The sequence below is a fragment of the Typopeltis vanoorti genome, chromosome 26, assembly GCF_054136105.1.
Source record: "Typopeltis vanoorti isolate ZY-2024b chromosome 26, IOZ_Tvanoo_1.0, whole genome shotgun sequence".
NCBI classification, from domain to species: domain Eukaryota; kingdom Metazoa; phylum Arthropoda; class Arachnida; order Uropygi; family Thelyphonidae; genus Typopeltis; species Typopeltis vanoorti.
In genome coordinates this window covers 19,709,795-19,721,317 of record NC_143574.1, presented here as the reverse complement: position 1 = coordinate 19,721,317, position 11,523 = coordinate 19,709,795, and the positions used below count along the sequence as shown (strand labels likewise).

At 33.2% G+C, this 11,523-nt stretch overlaps 1 protein-coding gene across 6 annotated transcripts in view; it reads right to left on the bottom strand.

Moving 5' to 3' along the window:
* Nucleotides 1-233: 233 nt before the first annotated feature.
* LOC150092385 (DNA polymerase epsilon subunit 3-like) overlaps nt 234-11,523 on the bottom strand; it is a 119,547-nt gene continuing 108,257 nt past the window's right edge. For all 6 annotated transcript variants that reach the window (XM_090414988.1, XM_090414986.1, XM_090414985.1 and 3 more), the window contains one exon: nt 234-6,730. In XM_090414988.1, the coding sequence (XP_090271114.1) occupies nt 6,531-6,730 (200 nt within the window). In that variant the 3' untranslated portion in view covers nt 234-6,530. The remainder of the gene's footprint in view (nt 6,731-11,523) is intronic.

Below are 11,523 nucleotides of genomic sequence, written 5' to 3'. Positions count from 1 at the left end.
AAGAGAAGAATTCTTTTGTATGATACTATTTTTTTTTACTTAGTTGATTTTTATCAACATTGCTTTAAACATATTGTTGCCTAGAGTACATTCAAAAGTTTAAGATGTTACTTCCTAACACACACACACACACACACACACACACACACACACACACACACACACACACACACACACACACAGTGATGTTAATTATTTTGTAAATAAATCATTTAATTTTTTAAATTTAAATAGTCAAGACTCACAATTTTTTTTTATTCTAATATAAGTTGCATGTTTATGCATTTCCTAAACATGATACAAACTCAGTATGATTAAAAAAGAAAAGGATGCTCTCTTTTTTTTTAATACAGTAATACTGAGAAAAGTTATACAGAAATAGCAATAAAAACTAAGAGAACATACACAGCATTATCCAGAATGAGGAGATATACCTTTCATCATGGTAATATCAATAAAAAAAAATCAGTGGATCAATTCAATATCATGAAAAATACTTGCACATTATGCTTTACATTTGGAACAGTATAGTCCTGCTTTTACATGAAAATTCTGCCAAAAAAAAAAAAAAAAATTGAAATTGGTTTCATACATAATGCTAAATATGCATGAACTATATAATTACTTGTATTTTTAAATTTCTAAAAGTATAGGAATACCATAAAGATAGTTCACAAATACTAGTTTAACATGAAAATTCCCAAAAAAAAAATAAATAAACTGAAATTGGTGTCATTACATATTGCCAAATGTGTATGAGGATGTCCCCACCCATCCAAAGCAGAATGGACCCATTTATAAAGTCAAGTAAGCTACAACCAGATGTGCAACACATGAGAAATACTGCAACTTAAGTTTTAAGCTTAAACACCACTAGAATATTGCTGAGCATGAACTCATCATGTTTGAAATCTTAAGCCATCCATGTGCTATTTGGTTCACATGAATGGTGCCTATACTTCTCCACCATCTATCATCATTTGCATAGTAACTATATGCATGTTTTTTTTTTTTTGTTTGTTTGTTTTTGCATTATGTGCATTTCTGTTTGGGCATTCAAGTACTTAGACAACATAGTATAGATTCACTTTAGTACATATTTTGCTTACAATGGAAAAAAAATTACTCCATCTTCTTAGTAACCTGCCTACCTAAATGTTTCCACGTCAAACTTTATCATCACTTCCACCCAGCATACAACACACACACACAAACTCACTGACATCGCCAAGACTGAGTAGTATTTGCAAAGTCTCGATGTCCTACTGAGAAATACATACTAATAAATATTTATTTTAATATAGGCATCACTACTAAAATAATTATATGTGATACAAAAAGATTTTTCAACCCTCCAACCATAATGTGTTGATGATGCCACTGCACAGGCACTGAAGTTTATGTGAATTAGCATTAACTTTTTATTAAGACAGTTTCTAGTGCATTTAATTACTGCTGCTGCCAAATCATACTGACTACCATGTCCAAAAAAAATTGTGTTATCTGCACCCTAGAGTAGAAAACCAAGATTACTGCTTAACACAGATAATACAACAAAGCTATATGAACTAGAAACTTCCATAAAAATTGATTACAAATTGATTACAAGAGGGAGGAGGAGAAAAAGAAATAATCAAACGTTATGCAAAAAAATAATGCACTGTTGAATAATAAATTTCAGCAACAAAACAGAGAATAGTGCTTAGTAATGGCATTAAAGCAGTAAGTTTTAATGAAAAAATATATACAAAAATAATTTAGTCAAAAAAGTAAATAAAACACTTAAACTACTTTAGACTAAACTATTTTGCTATAAAGAACTGTTCATGTTAATAAACATGAAATATATACTTCTCACACACACACACACACACACACACACACAAAGCCAAAACATTATGACCAACCATAATGCACAACTGGCAAGAAACAGGGCAGTATCCTAGTATGAGAATTGTTGTTCTCATGGGAATCAGTGGGTCTACTCATCCCCATTGCTATAAACTTTTGTCCTAAGTCACAAGGCTTACACACTGCTTTGCACTGTGTAAATGTGTGAATAACAACTTCCTTATTTGAATCCAATTTTTGGATCATGTAAAAATGCAGCATATGCAAGTCAATGCTAGTGCCTCGCTCAATTGCTGCCAACTGGGATGTCATTCTGTCTACTTGGTTCAGAATATCTCAGGACACCTCTCATCGTCTAGTGAATTCAATGCCAAGACAGTTAACAAGCAGTTATTATTATTATACAAGCACCTCTATAGAGTCCAGACTCATCGCGAAAGACCTAAACTATCCATACAATCTCACATACCTCTCCTTCAACCCATTAACAGACAAATGCTCATAACTGACACTGGCAACCTATTACATTCATAAAATCCTTTAACTTAAATGTTTCTCTCATATACCCCTCTGTTTCTCCTATTAACTAACTTCTGCAATCCACACACCCTCAATCTATCCTCATAGGACATTCCAAAGACCACCACTCACCATCTAGTTTCTCCCCCTCTGAATCCTGTCCACCACTTCCTTATCCCCAGGTGACTAGACCTGAGCACAGTAATTTTGATATGCCCACATTACTGCAGGCATATCATTACAAGGCCTTATACAGAGGAATAACAACTTCCTTATCTTTACTTGTTGGTATGCCCTTCAATAGCCAAATAGGAGATACTTTATTAACCTTAGCAAAATGACCTCTCAACTTCAACTTTCTCTGTCTATCCTCACCCCTAAATCCCTAGCATTATCTATTTCCTGGAGTACAGTTCCATCAATGTGGTACACAGCGTGTAACTGATTTATTCCAAAATGCATAACGTTACATTTTTCCACATTAAACTGACACCTATTATCTTTTCCCTATACTGACAGCCTATTTAAATCATCCTGTAAGCTCTCACATCATTAAATCATAAATGCTCTCAAATTATTTTCTATATCATTTATGTACAAATTAAACAGCAGTGGTACTAGCACTATACTTTGCAGCACACCACTGTTCACCTGCTTTCTCCTGGATTCTTCTCCTCCATATATCACTTTTTTGATATCTGTCCAGCAGCTACCATGTTTTCCGGATAACCAGTGTCTAACTAATAACCAATAAAGAAAGAACTCTTTGGGATTTTCTTTGGCCTACTAGGCTAATAACCAATAAAAAGTTAGTAAATTACTAAGGCATGACCGACCCTTCACAAAGCCATGCCCATCCACATTTGTTCTAATTTGTGTAACAGAGATCCATGTAGTATTCTGTCAAATGCCTTTGCAAAATCCAGCAGAATCATTGTTGTGTAGCCATTTCCTTTATCTATCTCAGCTGACACTATAATAAAAAGTTAGTAATTACTAAGGCATGACCGACCCTTCAAAAAGCCATGTTGTCCCCACACAGAGTATCTTATTCTTGAATTCTCTTTTTGACCAATTATTCCAATATTTGTACCACCATTTCTGAGATATTGATTTGGTCTATAATTTGCTACTGCCATCTTAGAATCTTCCTTATGCAAAGGAATTATTTTGGCCTTTATCCAATCTCTTGGAACTTTACCAGAATTGAGACTTAAATTAAAAAGCCTAGTAAGAAGCATTGGCAGTCTTGCAAAACACAAGCTGATATCCTATCTAATCAAACAGCTGTATTTACATTGATATTCTGCAATATTCTAAGAATCTCTAATTCATTCGCCTCTGTTCCCACCTCAATCTCTGTCACATGTCACAGCAGTAACCTGACTTGGATGATATACCTGTGCAAAGTGGTCACTCAGCAACTCAACAATTTTATCTGCTTCTGTCACCTTGTCACCATCAGTGCTCATTAGTTATTCTCCCTCTTACTTGCTACGTAACGAAAGAACACTTTGTGATTTCCTTTGGCCTACTTAGGCTAATGTCTTCTCATAATCTGATTTTGCCTTCCTTACCATGCTGGTCACCTTTCTTGCCTGACGTGTGTACTGTTCATGAGCTTGCTGGTCACCTTTCTCCTTATATACCCTTCACACAACAATTTATTATTATTTTTTTTTTGCAGCTCATGCTTAATGATACTGCTTATCCATCTAAATCCTACCTGATTTAGCCTCCTCACCTTAGTTATACAATTTAATATTGCTTCTTCTAGATACCCCTTAACTATCGCCCATGCACTTTTAACATCCTTTTCTTGTAGGACTTTATGCCATGGTGCAGCTCCAAGCTTTTTTCTAAGCTTGTCATAATCATCTGACTTGTAGTTCAACATATAGCCCCTTCTTGACAGAATATTTCTCATGTTTTGCAATCTCCCAAGTCATTATTATGTTATCTCAGTTATCTGAGATATCTCAGCCAAAGAAGGCCCAACACACCACCAGGTAGGTAGTCATAATGTTTTGGGCTCGTGTGTGTGCATGTGTGCACACACATACACAGTACCATGCACAGTACATTCTGGTTAATTGATCCACCGCTTAACTAGGACAGTCATTTTATTGGGACAAGTCTGGAAGAACAAAATGAAAATATAGTAAGAATTTGCTTTATTTATTGGAGACATACTGCATTTAACTGAGCCATCCAGTAACCTCTACCACCTGGAGTGGTAGAAAAATTGTATAATCTTGATTCAAAAATTTAGTGCTGATGACACCTGCAATACTGACGAAAGATGGATATTTTATCGTGCCCATTCAGATGGTTCACTGTGTTATGAACATGCTATACTGTTCAAATCAAAGAAAACTATGGATCATGTAATAGTGTCATGCTATTCAAACATGTCAGGAACTGATGTATAAAAGCTGTTAGTTATTGAGAAAAGTGCCAAGCCTTGATGCTTTAACGGGATTAGAATGGAGAGTGTACAAGTTCAGTACCATGCTAATAAAAATGTATGGATGACATCAGATTTTTTTAAGAATTGGCTTATGAGTTGGGACATTGAATTACAACAGAAATCAAGAAAAATTTTACTGGTTCGTGACATTTGCTAAGGAGGTAAGCACAAAAGTTAATCTTTTACTAGCAGTGCAGTTTATACCCAATAGCTGGTGAGGAATAAGCAACAAAACGATTTAAAACTATTTTGCTTACTGGTTTTAAGTATTCAATCATGGATATCGAATAGTTCTTCTTGACATGATGTTAGGGCCTCCCTCAATGAGTCTGTCAACTCCTTGGAGTTGCCCGGAACAATAATAATAATAATAATATGCTGGATATGGCCAATAGTGTAAATGACATTTCCCATTAGACGTGAACTACATCAGAAATTATGAAGCATTCGCATCCATTAATGGCCATCTTCAATACTACAATGAAGATGCAGATTTTGAGGAGGAAACTGAAGCAAAACATCACAGGACATTAGAAGAAAAAGAACATAATGTGAATAACACTCTTGAGCTTGAACGAGTGACTACCTAGGATGCCAGAAAATTTATTACGACCGCTTTATTTTATGCAGGAAGGCAATGATACATGTGCATTAAATAACTGCACTGATTTTGTTTAATTGCTGTTAATCAAAAAAAAAAAAATTAAAGGCTATGCTCAATCAGTTCCTATGTCATTAACTGCTATTACGGAAAATATTTTACTTGAATTAAATCCAAATGTTTAAGTTTATCTATATGTCAGTAACTTTGCTACGCAATAAACGAAAAATTTGTCTAAGCTTGTATTTTACTTATGTACATACATCTTTTAAACTCATAATGTGCAACTTTGTTAAATTTGGACAGCCACTTAATTGGCCCAAATTATGCTATTCCCAATATGGCTCAATTAACTGGAATCTGCTGTGTGTATGTGTGTGTGTGTGTGTGTGTATATATATATATATATATATATAATTTAAAATTACCACATTATGCCAGTTTCTCTGGATGCAATAATATTTCATAAATATAAACTATATAGTTTTTTTTTTATTCTTACTGATTAAAAAATACTATGTAGTTTATATTTAAGACCACCTTGTTATGAATTATTTCACTGTTAGTATAAATTTTACAGGAATATGATAATTAAAAAAAAACGTATTATAGCTGTTTAGTTATTCTGTATTTTTATTTTCTTTATTATTATTATTATGCGACTGTTTTACATCTGATTTTTATGAATATCCCAATTTATTTATAATTAGGAACACATTAACATTTTACTTTGTAAAATGATAAAAGAATATTTAATATTCTTTTCACATTTCAACTAAACTTCTATTAACTTTTCTTTCCTCTAGACACATAAATGAACTGCAAAAACAATACCAATTATACTGCATAAGGTAAATATGAAGATAAAATATAAGTAAACCAGCATGATCACAACAAAAACTAAGAGAATGTAGTAACAAGAACAGTAAATTATGATTAACATGTAATGAAAGTTATATTAGAAAATACAAATTTCAATGAGTTCAATAGCAAATCAGTCTGTGGAATAAAATTTACAAGATAAAAATTAAGATTACAACATAACTTCTCTGTATTCTTTCCTCATGAAACTTCTATTACATCAAATAATTATTCCATGCAACTACTACCATTGCAGCTGCTGTTATCACTGCTACTGCTGCCGGTATCATCTATTTCTATTACTGGTGGTGGTTCTTCTTCTTCTTCGTTATCCTTTTCTTCATCTTCATCATCAATCACAATAACTTCTGGTTCTTCTTTTTTGGCTTTCTTTTTAGCATTCTTTTGTGACTTTTCTTGGTGGTAGTCTGGAATATGCAAAGTATAAACACACACACACATAAATAAATATATATATATATATATATATATATATATATAAATATATATATATATTTTTTTTTTAAGCAACATATGGTGATTTACATGTTCTCAGTGAAATGTATGGAAGCATATATATTAAAAACGTGAGGACAGATTGAAGGTGTGTGAGTTGCAAACTTTTGCTGCACTTTGAAATGAAAGGGTTATATACTTTGTATCATCTTGATGGTACCAGATTACAGGAAATTGATGAAGTTATGGATCTGTGGGTGATGGTGAATAGAGATTTGAAATTCAGAGAACATATTGCAAGAGTTGGCAGAATAGTTCAGAGGATTACTTGGATGTTGAAGAACACATTGACAAGTAAAGATAGGGATGTTATGAGGCTATGATTTGGCAACATGTTGACTACTGTGTACAGATTTGGGTCACCTGAGTTTCTAGGAAACAGGGAGGTGGTAGAGAGGATTCAGAGACAAGTGACCAAGCTCATGACAGGTGTGTGAAATGTTCCCTATGAGGACAGATTGAAGATGTGCGGGTTGCAGAGTTTAACTGACAGGCAGAGGAGAGGGGATATGATAGAAACTTATAAGCTACTAAAGGTAACTTAATGCTACAAGATTGACACAAAAGAAAGTTTTCAATACATAGGGAGTAGGAGGAAAACAAAAGGTAACACTTGGAAGTTGTCCAAGAGTGTGGTTATTAAGGGTGTACAGACACCCTTTACTCTCCAAGTTCTTTACTTTGAGAGTGATGAATGAATAGAATGAATTGCCAAAGGTGGTTGTGAGTGCTCCAACAGTGAAGACGTTTAAAGAGATGTATGATAAATATCATGTTAATGGATAGTGTGGGTCTCCTGCGATGAGTCTTTTGACTCCATGGAGTACCCATATAAAAAATAATAATAATAAACTCATGCTGAAGGTGAGAATGGGACTACTCACTGATGAAGCCTCAAAAAAGGCTGAAACCGGTCTGGGTAGTGACCTCCCTCCATAATGTAATAACAGCATACATTTCCTAGGAAATGTGTTTTTACATTATTGAAAATACCTAAGAATAGCGATCTGAACTTTACTCACCTTTGCAATGAGTTGCCCGAGATTGTACTACGTACTAGGATCACTTGCATTGGCTAACGCTAGTGTTTGCCGATACTTTATAGTTTACTTATTCGGCAAGAAACTCTCTGATTCCTATCTTTGAGTTTCTTATTCGGTCTTAAAACTATGTGGGATTTAATATCCCCTTAATTTTAGTAATGTTTTCATTGCCGAAATGAAGCTTATTAGCTCTTTATACTTAAGATCTTATCATGATAGTTAAGAGAATTGGTTGGTTAGTTATAATCTAATTTTATCTAATAGGAGATGGAGGGGAAAATTTAATTGAAGTTTATAAGTTAGTTCAGGACATACATAAGATAGAAAGTAGGAGTGGTTGCATTTGGCTGAAGTATGCTCTACCAGAGAGCATTACAAAAAGAGAGTGAGAACAAATATATACAGAGTCCATATTAGGATAGAAAATACATGGAATTACCTTTAGCAATGGGTTATTGAACAGCAAGTTTAAGCAATTTCAAGAATATTATTATTATTATTATTGTACAGACACCCCCATGGAGTCTGAAGACTCATCATGGGAGACCCAAACTATCTACACAATCTATCATACCTCTCCTTGAACCCATTAACAGACAAAGCACTCACAAATGATTCTGGCAATCCATTCCACTCATAACTCTCCAAGCAAAAAATTTAGTCTTCATGCCCCTACTAACCACAACTTTATGCAACTTCCAAGGATGACCTCTTGTTCTGACTCCTCTAGCCAAGTGCTGAAACATTTCCCCTGCATCAATCCCATAAAATCCTTTAAGAAACTTAAATGTTTCTATCATATTCTTCCTTTTTCTTCTATCAATCAACTTCTGCAATCCAGACACCCTCAATCTATCCTCATAGGAAACATTCCAAAGACCACTCACAATTTTGGTCACTTGACATCGAGTCTTCTCCACCACTTCCCTCATCCCTAAGAAACCAAGGAGACCAGACTTGAGCACAGTAATACAGATGTGGATATATCAAGACCTTATAAATGAAATAACTTACCTATCTCTACTTGTGTGTTCTTCAATAGCCAAGTAGTCTTATGAGCTACTATAGCAACCTTAGCAATATGTCTTCTAAACTTTATCTCAATGTCTACCACCATCCCTAAATCTCTAGCTTCATCTATTTCCTGGAGTCTAGTTCCATCAGTGTGGTACACAGCTTGTAATCTATTTATCTTAAAATGCATAACTTTACATTTCTCCACATTAAACTGATACCCATTATCTTTTGCCCATACTGACAGCCTATTTAAATCGTCCTACAAGTTCTCACATCACCTTGATTAATTATTACTCTACCTAATTTAGCATCATCAGCAAACAACCGAAGATTTCCTTTCAGGTTATTTCCTGTATCATTTATGTACAAATTAACATTAGTGGTCTCAGTAAGCCTTGTAGCACACCATTAGTCACCTGTTTTCACCTTGATCCCCCCCCTCCATATACCACTTTTTGATATCTATCCAGCAGATATCAAAAAGAGTTCTGAAATTATTTCATGATGCTCCAAAATTAGATATTAAAATGTACGTAGCAATGCTTATTTAACTGGAATCGAGCTATAAATTACCAAAATTTATTTTTTCTACCCTTTATCTTTTTATATCCATAATTTTTAAGTCATCTTTTTCATTCATTTGTGTCTTCAGTGTGTCATTACATCTTATTCACTAGTCCTATATTTTTATGTTATTTCAAATTTAATATTGTTTTTCAGCACCATTATCAAATTCCATACTGAATTTAACATCACCATCTCTGTCTGCAAAAAAATCCAGGTATCTAAACTTTCATACTCCTCCAATATATAATATATAGGAGGAGTATATATAATATTTATTTCATGAATGACTACTTTTTTTTTTAGTAATTTATACTTATTAACCCATTTAAACATCATCATCATCATAACACTAAATACAGGTATAGACCATATTGGTCTGTTCCTGTCTCATTATCCATCCAATATCCTTTTTTGAGGTCTACCTTGCTTTCTCTTTCCAATTGGCTTATATTTTAGTATTTGTTTAGGATGTTGGGTGTTGGCCATTCGGTTTACATGTTCAATCCACTTTGTTTATAATTGTTTAGTTTTTCTTCTATTGATTTTGTTTTTAGATCTTTTAAAATGTCTTTTGTTCCTTTTTTGATCTAATAATGTGTATTTTGCAGTTCTTCTCATAAATCTCATTTCACTTGTTTTTATTCTTTATTTATTGCCAAATTTCACTGCCATATAATAATGTGGGCACTGCTAAAGTATTATATATTTTCAAGCGTGTTTCTTTTTGTACTATATTTGGGTTGAGTTTTCTTTTATCAGGCCTATAATCTGTAAAAATTTTGAAGTTTTTAATTATATGTCTTTTTATCCTTCATATGATATTTCACATCCAAGATAACTGAAAGTATTTATCTGTTCTATTATTTTATTATTAATAACTATTTTGCTTCTAACTGGAATTTGTCCACAAAATGCCATTGTTTTAGTTTTATCTATGGAAATTTTCATTCCAAACTGTTCTACTATAATGTTTAAATTATATATCACTCTTTGTAAATTGTCTTCCTTATCTGATATCATTACCTGATCATCTGCAAATAACAGTGTATTTATTTTATTATTCCAGGAAATTTCTATACCTTGATTGTTTAAGGTGTTCCACTGTATTAATATTTCATTAATAGAAATATTGAAAAGTGTTGGAGACAGAGGGCATCCCTGTCTTACTCCTTGGTTTATAGATTGTTTTTCAGACAACTTTTCATTTATTTTTATTTTATTATCTTTATATATAAACATCCTACCATTTTAACATAAAAGAGGAGCTCCATTCCACTCCACTCCAGTTAAAGAAGCTTTGCCATATACATCTTAGATGTTATATTTGTCACAGTTTGAGGATAGGCTAATTAATATTTATGTATAATGATTATTTAATTTTTACAGAAAAATTGGCCTTGAAAACACACACCATTTACAGACAAAAAATACTAGTGGTGGTGGTGGGTAATAGATAGCGCTGTATGTAGACGATGATTGTAGTAGCAGTTTTGTGTAGTTGGTGGATTAAATGGTGAAGATGGGCAGTTGTAGAGTGCTCTTCCTTGATGAAGACTTGGAGATGTCACATAATAATAATAAGAAGAAGAATTTGGTAGTGTTAAACAAGATGGTATTGTTGTGAGTCTGTTATATACATATGTAATGAAAACATTAAGAAAATATTTTAAAAAAGTGAAAGAATGAATGAATGAAAATGAGTGAGAGGAAAACCAACCAGGTGCTCCAGCATTTCCCCTCACAGACATAAATATTTACTGTTCATCATATTCAGTAGTAATAGTAGTTAACATTTATATTCAGGTATAAATATGAATTTCAGTTCACACTGTTGCCAACCTAAGATGAATTTGTCTTCTGGTAGAATACCAAAAATAATACAGTAATCATTATAAAACTCCTGTTCTAGAGATCAAACATGGAAGTTTTTCAGACACTTTGAGTCATTGATAAAAAGGTGGTAGTCTCACACTAGGCAATGAAATTGATCTGTCACCTGAAGACAGATCAATTTCAAAGCTCAAAACAGAATCCAAGATCAGATCCAAGCTCAAAACAGAATTCAAATTCATGACTTG